The sequence below is a fragment of the Sceloporus undulatus genome, chromosome 4, assembly GCF_019175285.1.
Source record: "Sceloporus undulatus isolate JIND9_A2432 ecotype Alabama chromosome 4, SceUnd_v1.1, whole genome shotgun sequence".
In the NCBI taxonomy this organism is placed as follows: domain Eukaryota; kingdom Metazoa; phylum Chordata; class Lepidosauria; order Squamata; family Phrynosomatidae; genus Sceloporus; species Sceloporus undulatus.
The window spans coordinates 199,944,448-199,961,925 of NC_056525.1; the positions used below are offsets into that span (position 1 = coordinate 199,944,448).

The window sequence follows — 17,478 nt, forward strand, 5'->3', positions numbered from 1 at the left end:
CATGCCCTATTGAGCTTGCTTAGGACTTTAGTGCTAATTATTACTTGTCACAGATGTTAACTAAAAATGTTACTTGCATCATTGCCTTTTGTTTAAAAATTTTAACTATTTGAATATAAGAATTGAGCTTTCGTACTATGTGTTACACCCATGCAGTAAGAAACCATGTGAATACCTTCACATATAAACACCACATTGCCTACCTCCATTTCCTGATGCTCTCCAGTACTAGGTGCTTGTGACAACTCCATGGGCAAAGCTAAACTCTCATGAGACATCAATTCTGACATATCTACTTCAGGTACTCCATGTTTTTTCTGGCAAGTCATTCTTTTAGTTGTAATGGGAGAAAGACACGACATATTTAAACACGCTCTAATGTTTAAAAAGACAGCAATCATTTGGATTTTTTTTAAATAGGCCGTAAATAATTTTCCACTCAAGTAAATAAGTTTACAATCGGCTAGTTTCATTTGTCTTCCATTGCCAAACATGAAAAGTTAATTACAATGAAGGAAAGTGTATTCATTTCAATGAGCTCTAAATTCTGCCACCCTGCTCTGGACCCAACCCAATGTCTCAATACTCATAAGTTCATTCAGAGCCTTTGACATTCAGCAAGTTGCAGTTAATTTTACAGCTGCAGAACTGTAAATGCTGTACATCTCAAAAAAACAACTGACCCAAGCCTCCAAAATAAGAATATGATGCCAGAATTGGGATATGGGCTGAGAGGGAATACCTGTTTAGTGCATAGAAAAATGACTCTGCTCATGTACTTCTAAGAAAGGCATTTCTCTAACAAATGCCTTTTCTGTTTTCGCAGACTACTAATGGGAATATAGGTAGAATATAGCTTCTGAGCCCATTAAAAACATCTTCAACCAGTTCTCTTCAGGCAAAAGGCTGTTTAATGTGGGACTAGTCTAGTCTAGAATATGAAAAGAAACAATTACTTTTTTAAAAAGTGCCCCCCCAAATATATTTGCTCTTGACCTCTATACACACACACACACACACACACACTTTACACATATGAATACTTCCCATTTTTCTCTACTCATAGTTTCCCCCTTCTTTACATCCAGGTTCACAACTATGATTATGGCTTGAACCTCTGCAGAGCTAAGATCCAAATAATATTATGCAAAACAAATTTACTGGCTGTAATCATATGCAGAATTACTTCAAAATAAGCTCTACTGAATTAAACCAGCTAGCCAACCTGTAAACTCGCTACTTCTTTATTTCCTACACATTATCCTGATGCTTCTTCATTCTTACCTTTAGACACATCCTTTATCTATTTTTTTCTATTATGCACTTAGAAACCTTTCTTCTTACTTACCTAAGATTCCTCTAAAAACAATGACTATTATTTCTTATCCGTTTTTTCCGTTTAAACAAATAAAATCTTTGCCTTTTTCTACTGCTCCAGGAAATACTATTATGCCCCACCCTCTGAAGTTTTATAGGCTAGGAAATCCAGTACTTAGCTCCATCAATTAACTCACATCATCCTCCAAATGATTCAGAAGGGCACCCAGTCAGTTCAAAGACCTCAGCTCCACCCAACCAATAATGGAGAAAACTAATAATATGAAGCAAAGCTGCCATTGGAAGTAGCTATCTTTCCAGAGTGAAATGATCCACTGAAAACAGCTGGAAAGAAAAGTCCCTGCTGAAAACTTGATGTTTACATTGAATTCAGTTGCACTTACATCTGAGTAAACATTAAGAGGATTAAGCTGTAGAATGGAGAACTTGTGCACATTTAACTGAGAGTATGAGGGTCAGTGTGGTTTAGTCGTTTGAGTTTTGTACTACAACTCTTGAGATCATGCTTCAAATCCACCCTCTGCCATGGAAAACCATTGGGTGGCCTTGGGCAAGTCATACTCTCTCAGCCTCAAAGGAAGGCAATGACAAAAACCCCTCTGAACAAATTTTGCCAAGAAAACCCCATGAAAAGGTTGCTATATGTCAGACACAATTTGGAGACACGCAACTAAGCATAGTGGTAGCTACTTTGGAGTAAATGTGACCAGAATTGGGCTGTGGGTGTGTATACATCAGGAATATCTAGTGGAGTAGGACCCATGGGAGTCAGGCAACAAAGAAAAAACCAGTTCGAGGCATACACTTGATGACTATCCTCTCTACTTCCTACAGCAGCATATGCATGCAGTGGGTGGGAAGGATTGCCTGTTGCAGTTTGTTACTTATGCTGTTCTTCTGCTTGTGGAAGATCCTGGATACTCCCGTTGTTGTTGTTGTGTATATTTTCAAGTAATTTCTGACTTATTGCAATCCTAAGGCAAACCTAACATAGGGTTTTCTTGGCAAGATTTGTTCAGAAGATGTGTGTCTTTGCCTTCCTTGAAGGCTGAGTATGTAACCTGCACAAAGTCATCCAGTGGGTTTCTATGGCTTAGTGGGAGTTCAAACCATGGTCTACAGAGTCATAGTCCAACGCTCACAGCACTACACCATAATGGCTTTCTCATATTTCCTGGGTCTCTTGAATGACTGATGTACTTTTTTGAGATCTGACCAAATAAGTTTTTACTCCCTTGTAAACTGGCATACCAATCAGAATAGCTTGCTAACCAGAGGCAAATGGTTACTCAAGTGGATATCCTACGAAAGTATCAAATCCAAGTAAGCCAGTGAGTTGTAACTGCGTGACTGAAAACTGCTACACACCTGTAGAGGTTCACAGCCAGTTAAGAGAGCATTAGCTAATTTACTGTTTTTTAAAAAAAGCTCAAAAATTCACATTATAGTATCTTGTTCAGGACAATTCAAAGCTTACTAGATGTTATGCCAAGTTTTTGTGTTCTTTAGAGCTCTTCATTATACAACTTTGACAAGGCCTTCTCAAAGGTGGAGAAAAGCAGCCTATTCTTAAGACATGAAGCAGAATTTTAAGACAAGTGGAAAAGCCTGCAGACATTAAAAAAAATGTGCAGTAGACACCAGTGTTTCGTGAGACACTCAAAGAGAAACAGCTGATTCTCTAATTTTCAAAACATTAAATCAAGCTTTTATTCAAATATGTCACCATTACTATAGACAAAACTCAATAATAAACACCTGAGTAGAACCGTGGCCGTCCCCCCAATTTTTGGCAAGTGATCCTGGCTACTTTTTGGGAACCTGATGTGAAAGCATTTCCTTTCCCATCTGTTACACTGGAGCACGATTATGAAAGAAGCAGCAAACTAACTTGATACCGAACAGGAAACATGCAGTCCTCTAGATCAGCCTTTCCCAACTTTTTAACCTTTAGGAACCTGCGAAACAATTTTATGGGAACCCTGCATAAAAATATTTCCAGCTTTTTTTTTTTAAAAAAAATTAAATCATGATGTCTTGTAAAACCTCTAGTGACATCTGGTGGAAATCTCATTCTATATGTTGCTAACTGCAACTCTAATTTCTTCTGCAATGCCACTTATTTATAATAATCTCTATTTGTTTTAACCTACAGCAATCACTTAGAAACAGTAGATTGGCAAACATTTGATCAGATTTCTGGCCTTTCTTCAGTTAACATACTTTAACATGGCTTTTACAGCACTTTCTAAGGAGCAGCTTATTCTGGGTGGATAAGAACAGCTGTGTAATGAACACTAATTGAAAAAGTCTATGACAATAATAAAAAAAATCACAGGCTCTAAATAACTAACCTCATCACATCATAAAGAGAAAATTCATATAGTATTTCCTTTTATTCTGGAGGTCTCTACAATTAAAGAGTTCAGGGAGTATCATTTAAAATGCTTATGTGGGCTTCATATACCAGGTCACCAAGAAGACAAACAAATGAACAGATCAAACCAGGGCTCTCCTTGGAAGCAAAGATAAAGTTGAGACTATCATACTTTGGCCACATAATGAGAAGGCACAGATCATTAGAAAAAACAAGGATAGGAAAGGCAGAAGCGAGGAAGACCACAAACCAGATGGAGACTCAATATAGGGAGTTGTGGGTAAGGACTTGCAGGATCTGGGCAGGGCAGTGGAGGATAGGGATTCTTGGGGATGTCTCATCCACAGGGTTGCTTTGAGTCAGAACCTACTTGAGGGCAGCCAACAACAAAAGTTATCTTAACCTAATGGTGTATGCTGAAAATAGCAATTTATTGATTTACAGCATCAGTTCCCCAATTGTGGGATGAGCCCCTCACGAGTGTTGCGCAAGGAGAAGGGGGGGGGGCTGAGACTTGAGAGGCCCTGATCCTCCTCCTCCCTAATCTTTTGTCTTAGAGGGCAAGTGAAAGCCAAGGAGGGCACTTGGAACAACTGCTGCTGAGAGTGGGGAAACTCACTGGATGCTGTCTCCGGTGGGGCCCATCCTGAGCCACACTTCTTCCACATGTCCCATCATTGCTACAGTTCTTCATTTAAATAGAGCCACAAGGTTAAAAAGTTTAAGAAACACTGATTTAGTTTCAAAACTGTCCATTTTCCTTGTTCAGCCATGGAAACCTAAATAAGGCTATTAGTATATTCAAGTTTCAATTGAGACAGTATGGTGTATTGATCTGAGTGGAATACTGTATGACTTTGGAGAACAGGGTCCAAATCCCCGCTTGGACATGGAAACTTACTGAGTGACCTTGGGCAAGTTGGTCTCCAAGCCTCATGGCAAATCCCCTCTGGATAATTTTTTGTAAGACAGCAACAATTGTTAGCCCTCACAGAGGTAGTATCTTATGAATGCTGAAACTTTATGAGCCAGGACAGAATTTTCAATGGCCAAGAAAATACTTTATACAGTAACTGTACTTTTCAGGAGTCATTTCCCACTTCTTCCTGACAGCTGATGCAGTCCTTTGAACAAATATCACACAGACCTAGGAAATAAAATCATTATCGACCCTTACTATGTAAAGTGCTGTGCAAACTTTACAGTGCTCTATAAGTAAGTGTTAATAATAAAATATCTCCTTTTAACAGAGGAAGCTTCACCTATTCTATTCATATCAGCTTTTGTCTAATTTAGTTGTAGAGTCTTAATTATATCTGATCTTCCTTACTTTTTTCTTCAAACTGACAAAAAGTACTAACTTCATAGTTCTTCATAATTAACACAAAAACAAACAAGCAGTAAAGGTAAAAAGTTATTCTCAATTTTTATTGAAGCAGATGGAAATCATTTAAGCATCGGCAATAGTAACTTCAACTTCTACACCAGGCTCAATACTGATAGAAGTGATCTGCTTAACTATCTCTGAAGGACTGTGCAAATCAATGAGACGCTTGTGAATACGCATCTGGAAACGATCCCAGGTTTTGGAACCTTCACCACATGGTGTTTTCCTTGTAGTGATTCGCAGAGTCTAAAATTAGAATGAACACGGAAAGTTGATCACTATGCGAGTTTTAATCACAAAAATTAAAATATCTTATACAGTACAGAAATTAAAATCTGTCTGGAATTTAACAGCATGTATCGCATGGAAAAATCTATTAACTGATCATCAATTGCACCCCCTTGTTCCTATTTTCTCTCTCCTTATTTTATGCAGTTCAGGTTGCATGTTCCATTTGTCTAATGGGGACATACACTCCTCAAACATTTTTTAAAAGCCCATTACTTTACTTAATGCGAGTTCTTTCCAAGTCTGAAATGTCACTAACAAATTTAACTACAAGAAGTGTTAGTCTGAAAATTATACTGCCCAGTTAGAACTTACCTTTTTCAAAAAGCCTTATAAAACCAATGACAAAGTGATATGTAAAAAATGCCATTATAAATTATATCAAGTAACATACCTTGGTGGGCATGCGAACTGGTCCTTTCACTTTTAAGTTCTTCTCCTTAGCACCTCTGATCAGATCTGCACAGACTATACAAATTCAGCAAAGTTAAAAATAAAGTTTTGCATTTATAATAAAAGGTTTTACATTGCTTCATGTTGGCTCAGAATAGCGTATAAACTAATCACAGTAATTCAGTTAATATTTTTGTCCTCATTGCCAACTATATGGATGAAATTAGTTACAGAAAAGTTGCTGGTGCCAACAACAAGATATCTGCAGAACAAGAGTAGTCACTTCATTTGTAGTATTTTGTGTGGGGTAAGTCTTGAACTATGTATCGTATGCGTCTTCAAGTCACCTGTCGACTTATGGTGAACCCATGAATTTTATAGCGTTTTCTTAGGCAAGGGATGCTCAAGAGGTGTTTTTGTCAGTTCCTTCCTCTGAAATATAGCCTACAGCATCTGGTATTCATTGGTGGCCTCCCATGAAAATACTAACCAGGGCTGACCCTATATAGCCTCCAAGATCAGAGAGGATCTGGTGCCTTTAGGTATTCACATGCTAAAAAATATATGTTTAAAAAGACATTCAGCATTTGAAATGGAGCTAGATTGTCTCAACACAGAAGTGTCTGGTTCTATATTAATACTGTAAATGACAAATTATAGAGCACAGCCTATAAACATGTCAGGAGTCCACTAAACTGACCACAGCACGGCTATTTAACAAAACATGATTTAAGTATCATTAACATTAACAGCTCAGTACTGCATGAATTGGGCCCAACAGGATCCCATGAGTTTATTGCCTTGGCAAAATGCTAGGGACTTCTGGAAACTGTAGTTTTGTGAGACATTTAGCCTTCTTTGTCAGAGCTCTGGTGCCACAATAAACTACCATTCCCAGGATTCCCCAGTAGTCAGCTAGGGCAGTTAAAGCCGTCTTGAACTAGCTTATTTCTATAGTGTGCTTTGGACCTAAATCAGCATAAGGTTTGGTGAGAAGCAGGGCTGGGGAGTAGTAGTGATTTTGGGGTTACTCCTTGTCCTACTCTGGAGTAAAACTTTTTCTTAATGCTACTCCTACTCCTGTAAAAACCTCTTACTCCTTTACTTCTTACTCCTTCTCCTACTCTCCAGCCCTGGAGAAAAGCCCCAGTTGGTTTGCAAAGCTGGTGTGTGTGTGTGTCTTTGCCTGCCAGTCCCTTCCCCAGTGTAATATAAAAAAGTTTTTGGTGTTTGCATGTAAAATATAAGAACAAGAATAAGAGGTAACTTGGCAAGTATATATTTTGTTACTCCTTATTCCTACTCCCCATCCCTGGCAAGAAGAGAACAAAAGCTTCAAGACAGCAGCTCCACTGAAGACTTCTGGCAAATGTTTATGAACCCTGCGTTGATATGCCACTTACCCTTTTCTAGAGACTTCACATTACGACTTGTCAAGGTGATTCTGATTCGATGAATTGCTACCTCCTGTTCCACAGGGGCTTTCCCAGTATCTTTAAATGCCTAGAACAAACAGGTCAGAAAGATTCAAACACTGCCAGGAAGGCTACAAGCACCGGTAGTATTCACAACGGCTAAGTGAAAGCAGTAACTCTTAAAGCAGCTGGAAGAGGCTGCAAAATTCCTGGATCTTTAAAGGAGTTGATACTCAAACCCCTCTATTTCAGTCCTGGCATTATCATTGGATACAATGGCTGGCTGATGGAACATCTGAAGGGTCACATGATCCCCCCTCCAAGGTTTAGGAGAAAGGGATGCTCTTTTAAATTGGCTTGAGAAAGTCAACGTATTTATCAAAATAAAGCAGAAAGTAAATGAAAGGTGGTTTCTCTTCTAGACTGGCTTTAGTAGCACGATCAGCAACAAAACAGCAGCACCACCACTGCACTTTTGTTGCTGACCCTATGCTTTTCTTGGCAGTTTGTTCAGAAAGGAGGCTGAGAAGCTGGAGCATGGCCAGAGCAAGGAGACCAAAATGGCGAAGGGTCTGGAAACCATGCCTTATGAGGAAAGACTTGGGGAGCTGGTGTATTTGGCCTGGAAAAGAGATGGTTAAGAGGCGATAGGATAGCCCTGTTTAAGTACAGTTGTCCCTCCATATTTCCTAAGGTTAGGAGCACAAGGCTCCCTTGAATGTGGGGAAAAAGCAAATAACAAAAACATGTTTTTACCTGAGATGACAATTCTCTAGCAATCTCTAGGTCCTCCGGTTCATAGAACTGCAATGGAGGAGCTACAATGTCTAGTAGAGCATTCTCTCTAGGTCTTGGTGCACTGGAGGACCTAGATATTCCCAGAGGGAACATACTGATCAAATCCGTGAATAATCAAACCCGCAAATATGGAGGAATGAGGATGGAGCAAGCTTTTTTCCTGCTGCTCCAGAGAGTAGGACCTGGAGCAGTGGATTTAAACTAGGAAAAAGCCATCCCAGCTCAACGTTAGGAAGAGCTTCCTAATGGTAAGAGCTGTCTGAGAGGGGACCTCTCTCCCCGTCAGATGGCCGAGTCTCCTCCTTTGGAGGTCTTTGAACAGAGGCTGGATGGCCCTTTGTGGCTTTCATGTTTGCAAGCGGCAGGTCCGTTTTAATAATCATAATAAGGGGGGGGGGGTGATTCCGCGCATGCGCACCAGCCCTCAGCCCAGTTCCAGAGCGGAGCGTGGCCGCTTTATGCAAATGAGAGAGGGGCGCGCGTGCCCTGGCGCTCACAGAAGAGCAGCCGTTAAAGCCCCTTCCCTCTTCTTCTTCCCTCGTTGCTCTCACCATGGCCTTCGCCGCCGCTTCCTCCAAGCTCTCCTGACCGACTTATTCCGCGCAAGGCCCACGGAACAGCGGTGAGTCAGGAAAGAGCGAACACCAAAAAGAAAGGCTGGCTGGGAAGGCCCGCCTTTATATAGCAGACCCAGCCGCCCCGCCCCTTTCCCTTCGACCCGGAAGTGCTTCTCTAAAGGGACGGGAAGGGCGAGGGTGATTGACAGCGAGAGAGCTGTCAGTCAGAGCGAGGGCGGGGCCATCCCCCTCCGCGCCTCGAACGCCGCCGCCGCCGCGTTCCTTAAATGGCGGCGGCCTTGTTTTCAGTGAGACGGAAGGCCTGGCTGTGTCTACATTGGAGGAATAACCCGGTTTGGCACCGCTTTAACTGCCCTGGCTCATGGCTAGGGAATTCTGGGAAGTGTAGTGTTTGTGAGACACTGACCCTTCTGTCAGAGAGAGCTCTGGCGCCACAGAACAAACTACATATCCCAGGATTCCCTAAGCACTGAGCCAGGGCAGCTAAAGCGGTCTCAAACTGGATTATTTCTGCACTGCGTTTTGGACCTTGAAGGCACTCACAGAGACTGTGGATGTGTCTGCAGCCTTAGGTCTCCTTTAGTGCCTGTGGAAGTGAGTCCAGTAGAGTACTGGAACATCATGGTGCTCCCTTTCAGTCCTGATCCAGATTGTGCTGCTTCGCTTCGCAATACAGCATCTAACCAGAAAGCAGCGCAGCCAGTGATGGATTTGAGTCTGTTAAGCAGTCCCCTTGTCCCTCCATCTTCGCCAGGGTTAGACCCCCCCTCTCTCCCTGCGAATATGTGGAAACTGCAAACAACAAAAACAGCGTGTTTTTACCTGAGAGGACACCTCTAGGTCCTCCGGAGCAACTCTCTGGTCAACATCCAACACAACTGCGCTGGAAGAGCTACAAATGCCTCGTGGAGTATTCTCTCTAGGGATCTCTAGGCCTTTCAGTGCAACTTTTAGTTAAGAGTCTCACTGGAGGACCCAGATATTCCTAGAGAGAACATATTAATCGAATCCGTGAATAATAAAATCCGCAAATATGGAGAGAGGAATGTATTTGAACCCACAATTCTGAATCTTGACACCTGCTTCCCTTCCAAAGGTGGTGGTGGTGGTGATGTGCTACAAGTCATTCCATCCCAACACGGCAACCCTATCATGGGGTTTTCTTGACAAGATTTGTTCAGAGGAGGCTGGCCACTGCCGTCGCCTGAGGCTGAGAGAGCCTGACATGCCCAAAGTGGGTTTCATGGCCTAGCTGGGAATCAAACCCTGCTCCCCAGAGTCGTAATCCTACACCAGAACATCTACAAAGGAACTTACTGCACTACACTCGTATAGAGCTGCTATTCCATTTTTACTCCTCTGGCTGCCTCCTGTTGTATTTTGGCTGGGATTTGCAGCTTAGGGAGGGGCATTTACACTGAACTATAAACCCCAGAATGCAACAGGAGGCAGCCAGACTAATAACAGTGGAAGAGCAGCACTAGTCTCTACAGCAGACTTGGAATCACACAAGTGCTTGAGGAGGAGTGGGGCAATCTGTTTCTCTCTCAGTGTTGTACACAAATAGTTGAATCACATACTGTAACAGACAAGTAAGCTGCCTAAGTAAGACCCAGCTTGGTGTAATGCCTTGAGTGTTGGACTACAACTTGAGACCAGGGTTCAATTCTCGGCTTGGCCATGAGGCCCACTGGGTGCCCTTGGGCAAGTCACACACTTTCAGGCTCAGAGGGAAGCAATGGCAAACTTCCTCTGAACAAATCTTGCCAAGAAAACCGTGTGATAGGTTTGCCTTAGGTTATTTTATTCATACACTCGTCCCTCCACATTTGCAGCTTTGGCTTTTGCAAATTGTATTAATATGCTCTCTCCCTAGGAATGTCTAGGTCCTCCAGAGAAATTCTGCTGGAAGTTGATCATAGACTTGCACCGGAGGACCTAAAGATTCCTAGAGAAAACACTTCTCTAGGGATTTGTAGGTCCTGCAACATGATTCTGTGGTCAAATTGTGGCATGTTTTGCCCACAGAGTTCTGCGGGAGGACCTAGAAATCCCTAGAGAGGTGTACTCTTAGGTTAAAAAAAGTACTCTTTATTTGCATTTTTTTCACTTTCATGGAAGTCCTGTGCCCCTAACCCCAGCAAATGTGGAGCGAGAAGTGTAGTTTCATTCTTTATAGCAATAGTGTATAACCATCGCCTCAAAAAAATATGCCTTTGAATCGCAATTCCACCATTTCCATTTACCTCTTTCCACTAAAAAGTATTTTACAGTGTGTGACTTGTGACTCATCCAAGGTCAGCTGGTGGGCTTCCATGGCCAAGCAGGGAATGGTCTCCAGAGTTATAGTCATAGCATATTACACCATTTTTTTTTCAATGTACAGTAATAACAAAATAGCAATCAGCAGCAGCCAATACATTTGCTTGTAAAAATACTTTGCATATTTTAATTGTTTGAAAATATACAATTATGAGAGCTATTTAAAAAATGTCTTCTGCGTGCAGCAAAACAGGTAAATGATCCAGCTTTTCATAATGTAATGGGCATGGTGGTTGTTCTAAAAGAGTCCATTTCTAAGAACTTATTCCGTAAGTTTATGTAACTGAAGCACAATCATTCTTAACAAACATTATCACATGTGTGATACAGAAGTAACATTATTCCCAACTATTCTGCTTAATAGCAGAACATGGCAAATTTCTTGAAGCTGGGTGGAATGTTTAAACAGACTGAATAAATGGGGGGAGTGGGAGATTTTTATACTGAAGCTGAACACTACACTCAGTTTGCAAAGACAGCAGTGTTACTCTGCTTCAGTATAAAAAGGAAGAAAAGATATGGGTGAAAGGAGGGTGGGGTTTTTTTGTATGTTTATAATTAACCAATTTATATTAATAGCTTTCCTTAATACCATTCTACTTCCACAGATGAACATTGCATGCTTTTATCTGAAATGTGCCTTTAACCTGGGTTGAGAAGCTGGAGTTATGTTGTTGTTGTGTGCCTTCAGGTTGTTTGTGACTTATAGTGACCCTAAGTTAAATCTATGGGTTTTTTTCTTAGCAAGATTTGTTCAGAGGGAGTGTGACTTGCCCAAGGCTGCCCAGTGGGTCTCCATGCATGATCAACTGTTCAAACCCTGGTCTGTCAGTATCCTAGTCCAACACTTAAACCATTACCCCACACTGGCTCTCCGGGTTCTTAACAGCAGCAGCAGTCTTTAATGTTTGTTTCCCCAACAAACCTTCAGCCCTGCAGAAACATTTCCTGCTATAGAACAAACTCTGAACTATTTGTTAAATAAAATATGGATGTTACTTCATATCTTCTAACTGTCTTGGATTTGGCAGATTCAGCCCCAATGAATCCTCTACTCACCCACTTTTTGAGCTGCTTTAAAATGTCCCAATTTCTTTCTCTTCCTCCCATTCCCCCCTTGTCCTCAGCTTACTTCCATTGGTGCAAACAGGTCAGTATGCAAAAGTAGTTTGCACTTAAACATCTCAACGAATAGAGGGAAAGAAAATAGAGGTGGAATCTTGCCCTTCTCTGCAGGATTAGGAAACAGCAAACTACTGCAGATTCTCCTAGTTTGTGTGCTGTTCCTCATTAATAACTTTTATCATCTTGACAACATAGTCTGATATTTCTTGGCCACATGTCTCCCGGTTTTCATCTGTGAAATATTGGAGGGTATATGACTGTAGGATTTGAAGAAGTGTTGTTATGCAAGACAACAACAAAAATAAATAAAACTCCAGATGTTTAAAAAAAGGTTTTGAGAAACAAGCACTGAGGAAAAAAATAATAATGAGAAAAACGATGTGACATAAGACTTAAAACAGCAATGAGAAAAATACCCTTTTCACTGAATATAGTTATCTCCAACCATTCAGGTAGCATTCACAAAAGAGCCAAATTGAGCCATGCCAAATCATTACGCTTGTTTCCAGGACATTTGAAGAGTTGTCCCAACAGAATCACAAAGACGTGTAAGTTCAGATAACAAACTATCACCATCTTTCAGTCTCCAGTTTCACTATCCATTTGGCAACATGCATTAAAAATATAAAGCATATCCAGACTTCTCCACATTTTATCTTATGGAATGGCATTAGATGCTCAATTAATTTACACTGCAGACTATTAAGTTCTGGTCAGGAAAAGGTAAATTAAATTGGTCAAAATCAAATCACTTGATCCTAATTTTATCCCTAGTAATTCTAATGAATTGTAGTTTTCCGATTATTATGAAAAACAAAAACAATTATAAAACAAAGTTGGAGGTTTTTAAACAGAGGCTGGGTGGGTGGCCATCTGTTGGGGTGCTTTGATTGTGAGTTCCTGCACGGCAGGGGGTTGGACTGGATGGCCCTTCAGGTCTATTCCAACTCTATGATTCTATGAAATATTAGTAACACTCAGAATTGAGAACAGATATTCCAAAGAAAGCAAGACAAATGTTTGGTTTGGAGATTTCAAAACAGTTACATCAAACAGAAGTGCCTACAGAACACTAAGATACTTAGTTGTATATTGGAAAAAAATACAAGGTGGATATAATGACTATGTGCACTCCAACAGCCTAATTTGATGCACGTTTAGTTAAATATCAGAACCACTACATTCAGTGTGTCTTAGCCACCAAGGTATATATAGAGAGCTGCAGCATGATTACTCTGAATAAAGCCCTGTTAAGTTCAACAGGCATACTCCTTCATAAGTTTAGGATTCCAGCCTTATCTTGTAAATTCAACAAATATGATCGTTTTTAAAATGATTGTAATTCCCACACGTCAGAAAAAGTCTAATAGCTCAGAGGCATGAATAGCTCAGGAGGAGAATGCCTGATTAGTAATTAGTCTGTGAGAACAACCATGAGGTTGGAAGTGACTGCTGTAAAACATCATTTGTGTTTGCTAGTCAAAGCTTGGTCTCTTATTTAATCTATAACAGAGGAAGTCCAATCTTTATTAAGTGTACTGCCTGGTATTGGATAGACGGATGAAAGAGCTCACATTATGTTAAGAATAAACTAATCTGCTTTTTAAAAATGTATACATGCCTTTATCAGTTGCTTAACATTTATGGATTATTTAAGGAGTACAGTAGCCCCTCCATTTTTGTGGACTTGAAATCAGCGTCCCTCACCTGTTAGTGAGTGGCAAATGGAGGGGAAAAATGGGGTATGTTCCTATGCAGCACGCCCATACCAATGGGGCTTGAATATCAGCAAGTTTCTGTTTTCGCAGGGTGTATGTGTGTGGAACGGATCTCCCACAAAAACAGAGTGGCGACTGTATTTGTAAATCTGTTCTTATCCTTGAAAGTCATGTCACTCAGCAGTATCTAGAAAATAAGGTGTTCTAATTTCTAGCTCAGTTCACACAGAGAGATACCACCATAGTCAGAGAGAAAAAAAGGACAAATGTTTTTATCTAACCATTTTAAACTGCAATCATGCAACCCAGTCCTATGTATTGTTACTAAGGAACTCTAGGATTATTACTGTCCCACACTAAATATGCTGATTACAGTATTCCAGATTTTAGATACTGGGCATTACAAGCATGCAACTTTCCTTCTCAACATCAACAAAAATTGGACAGCTTAATCACGTACATCGTGCTGTTATTCTGCCGAGAAGAGCATTCTCAAACCTGCTACTAGTATTCTGCAGAGTTTTATTTGTAGAAAATCTGAAAACCAGTAACATTTTTTAAACTTGCTTTGAATCCTGAGAGGTCAAAGCAATAACACACGAATTTAGCTAAGAAAATAGTAAACAGTAAAAGCAGACACACACACAAGCCAGTATTTTTTATACTGTTAGAGACAGAGAGTGAAGATTCTGGAGGAGAAGGTCTGCAGTAGGACGTTCTGCTATGTCAGACTTCCAACAAATTTCAATTATGCTTTCAAGCTGTTGTCCAGTGGCTGAACCTTTAAACACAGCTGCAGTCAGAGAGGGGCGCAAGTTACAAGCGACAACAGAGTAGAGTACATACTGACGCTCACCCAAATAAGGTTCTTGCTGTGTAACCATTTGCCAGAGTGTAATAGCAAAAGAGTAGATGTCTGCCTTATGGGTGACTCTCTCACCTTTAAGGAGTTCAGGAGCACGATGGGTATATGTCCCACCTTGTTGAGAAAGTAGTGGGCCTGATGATACAAGATCCTGTAGTTTTTGGGAGCATCCAAAATCTCCAATTTTGCAAACATTTTGTTCTGTGATGAATATATTAGCAGGTTTTAAATCCAAATGCACAATTAAATGTGAATGGAGAAAGACTAGACCTGCAGCAATGTCACAAGAATAGCCCAGTGCCTGAGTTAGGCTCAAACACACATGGCCACATCCAAGCCCATCATCCTTCCTTTTTTCTGCCCTGCAGTCAGTCCCATAGATAGCGTGGTGCAGAGTGCTGCTGCCTACATATTCCATTATTATGGTGCCCAAACTATCCTGAGTAGCAGGAGCACATGTACTAGCGGCTACTACACGCACCACATTTTGATGGTCAAGATGTGCCACATTTAATTCTGCCCAGAAACTCTGCCGTGATGCTAAACTGTTTTTACTGCATTTCTTCACCTGTTTCACTGCCACTGTTGCTCCATGGTAAACAGCCTTGTAGACAGAACCAAAGCCACCAGAACCCAGGGGATGCAGTAGACACAACTGATCCCAGTCTATACAACACCAGGCTAGACGAGTGGGTAGTCGGCGAGCTCTGGGAGAAAGACCTTCTTCACAAAAGAACTTTTCACCTTTGGCAGAAAACACCAAGGGACTACTGCAGGGCCGTGCATTCACAGATGGAGAAAACTGCAGATGATGAAGACGTCTATGAGGCAGAGGGGATGGCATAATTAAGTAGAAACAACCTTTGGCAATAGATTTGCAAAAAGAAAATAGATCCTTTAAAAAAAAGGATGCAGGAAAAGTAAGCAGTCTTTCACAAGTCTGCTTTGGTTGTACTTTCAAATTCCTTTCACAGAATCACTGCAGTAGATTTCAGCCAACAAGCTCCAGTCAGTTTCAGATGTTGGCAGTTTTTATAATTACCCCCTAATAATTTTGACCTAGAAAGGGAATTGAGATGTCAGTCCCAATCCCAAAAACACTTACAGCACAGTCCTAAAAAAGGTTTACTCAGAAATAAATTCCACTGACTTCAGTAGGAATTACTCCTCAGTAATTGTGCTTGGGGACAGCCTTCAGGACTTCTTCTTTATCTCATCACTTTATATTAGATCCTTTTGTGTTACTTTTCTTAGCTACATTAAAACTCTGGGAAAAAATAGAGCAGAAATATTGGGGTGTCACTTCTTGTTCGGTTTCTTTGTCATTCACAGCTGTACAAGAGACTAAAACTCAACAACCACTGAACTCGATAGCCAAAAAAGTGCAACTGTTGAATTTCAGCATATTGTGCATCAAGTTAAAGATAGAACAATCTTTTCAGAAGAAAATGACAACCCCAGAGTTCTGCGAAAGACAGATTAGTTCTAGTTTGTTTGTTTGGGAATGAAGCAGATTGTCGATACAGTTATTTAGTTAAGAGCAATCTGTTTACATTATTGAATTGCCCTTTAAATTTTACTTACAATGCTTCTGTGAAGTCTTCTACAAGGAAGAAGTAGCTCAGATTGGCTGGCGACACTTGTAAAAATGTAGACATAGGTTTTAGACTATTCAGTAAAGGATTCCATCTTGAAATAGGATATTTAGAAACATTTGATCTGTTATTTGAATTAATTTAATCTGTGGCTTCACACTTATCTGCTCTGACAGCAACCATGTGAATAGCAATTTCCTTCTTAGGAAAGAGAAAACATGTGGAGTGAGGGACAACCCAAATCAGGACTATAGCACAGGGTTAAATCTCCCTCTCCTGTCTTGCACATGGCCCTTATCTGGATTGAACTCCTGCAGCTGCAATTTAGTAAAGAAAAACCAACAACAGAAAGACCAATCAGATGCTTGGTGTTACATCTAGTTTGGTTCCCTTTACTCCTCATTCTTGGGAGAGAGAAATAAAAGCAATACTTACCTTTTCTAGTCTCCTTGTCCTTTTCTTGATCTACCTTTGGCTTAGATTTGACTAACATGCATTGTAATATTTTAGAGTTGCATTACGTATGGGGAAATGTCCTCTCTTGAGTAAAACATATTTGGAAGTAATAATGAAATTGATAAAGACTACATCACCTCTCCCCTATTTGCATATTTGTTTGCTACCCATCAAGTCAGTAATAACAGCTACTGTATTTTAGATTTAAAAATAAGGATAACTTGGGATAACACTTGCCGTGTAGAACTGAAGGACAAAAACAATGAATAAAGGGGAAGGGGAGAAACCCTTAGGTCAAGAGTAAAGCAGAGGTTATGTATATACAAGAACTTATAATTGCAATTAAATAATTTTTGAACATATAACCCTATAATAGGACCTGTACTGAATTGTTAGTCCCTATTAATGGGTTTATATCAGTCTTGACTTACCTAGTAGCAGTTGATTAAATGGCTCTATTTTAGTTGGCACTAGCAGTTCAGTTTAGGCTTAGATTGTTAACTTTTTAAGCTGAAGCCTTTCTATAAATGAAATAAAGAATGACACATATTTGTCCAATTGAGACTGGGATCCTGTGAACAACTGGGTATAAATCTCACTAGTTGACTGGGACTTCTCCTGAAAACAGGACAGGCTTAAATATAATTTGTTTTAATTTATGTTTTTAGCCACTGAGGTATTTCAAAAGACTTCTGCAGAAGCGGAAGAAAAAAAAACCTTCTGCATCCTACTGTGATATTACTACATTTTAGATGATCTTACAATGATTTATTTTTAAATGAATAGTTGCTTTTTTAAAATGGCATTACATAACCTAAGAGTA

General features: G+C 40.3%; 3 protein-coding genes and 1 non-coding gene across 5 annotated transcripts in view; all 4 read right to left on the minus strand.

Moving 5' to 3' along the window:
- LOC121928262 (kinesin-like protein KIF20A) overlaps window positions 1-2,317 on the minus strand; it is a 38,217-nt gene extending 35,900 nt beyond the window's left edge. For both annotated transcript variants that reach the window (XR_006103470.1, XM_042462726.1), the window contains exon 1: window positions 204-2,317. Coding sequence is in view for 1 of the 2 variants with exons in the window: in XM_042462726.1 (XP_042318660.1) it covers window positions 204-494 (291 nt within the window). In the remaining variant the exon portion in view is untranslated. The remainder of the gene's footprint in view (window positions 1-203) is intronic.
- Window positions 2,318-5,116: 2,799 nt separating this feature from the next.
- RPS20 (ribosomal protein S20) lies at window positions 5,117-8,705 on the minus strand. Its single transcript, XM_042465736.1, has 4 exons — window positions 8,548-8,705; window positions 7,187-7,286; window positions 5,785-5,858; window positions 5,117-5,348 (listed from the first exon to the last, which is right to left on the minus strand). Exons 1-4 carry the CDS (start codon window positions 8,548-8,550, stop codon window positions 5,166-5,168), a joined length of 360 nt encoding a protein of 119 aa, XP_042321670.1. The 5' UTR covers window positions 8,551-8,705; the 3' UTR covers window positions 5,117-5,165.
- LOC121930255 lies at window positions 5,926-5,991 on the minus strand. Its single transcript, XR_006103902.1, has one exon. It is a non-coding gene; the product is annotated as a small nucleolar RNA U54 (small nucleolar RNA).
- A 5,028-nt stretch (window positions 8,706-13,733) lies between the features above and the next one.
- Window positions 13,734-16,703, minus strand: MOS (MOS proto-oncogene, serine/threonine kinase). Its single transcript, XM_042464980.1, has one exon. It carries the CDS (start codon window positions 15,446-15,448, stop codon window positions 14,399-14,401), a length of 1,050 nt encoding a protein of 349 aa, XP_042320914.1. The 5' UTR covers window positions 15,449-16,703; the 3' UTR covers window positions 13,734-14,398.
- Between the last annotated feature and the right edge of the window lie 775 nt (window positions 16,704-17,478).

What these genes read in the sequence shown, in the direction of transcription:
- MOS (XM_042464980.1), bottom strand. Translation starts at nt 15,448, where the DNA reads ATGCCATCCCCTCTGCCTCATAGACGTCTTCATCATCTGCAGTTTTCT.
- RPS20 (XM_042465736.1), bottom strand. An exon ending in TGTGAAGTCTCTAGAAAAGG is followed by an intron (nt 5,859 to 7,186) that starts GTAAGTGGCATA and finishes GAATTTGTATAG; the next exon opens with TCTGTGCAGATCTGATCAGA. An exon ending in CAGTTCGCATGCCCACCAAG is followed by an intron (nt 5,349 to 5,784) that starts GTATGTTACTTG and finishes TTCTAATTTTAG; the next exon opens with ACTCTGCGAATCACTACAAG.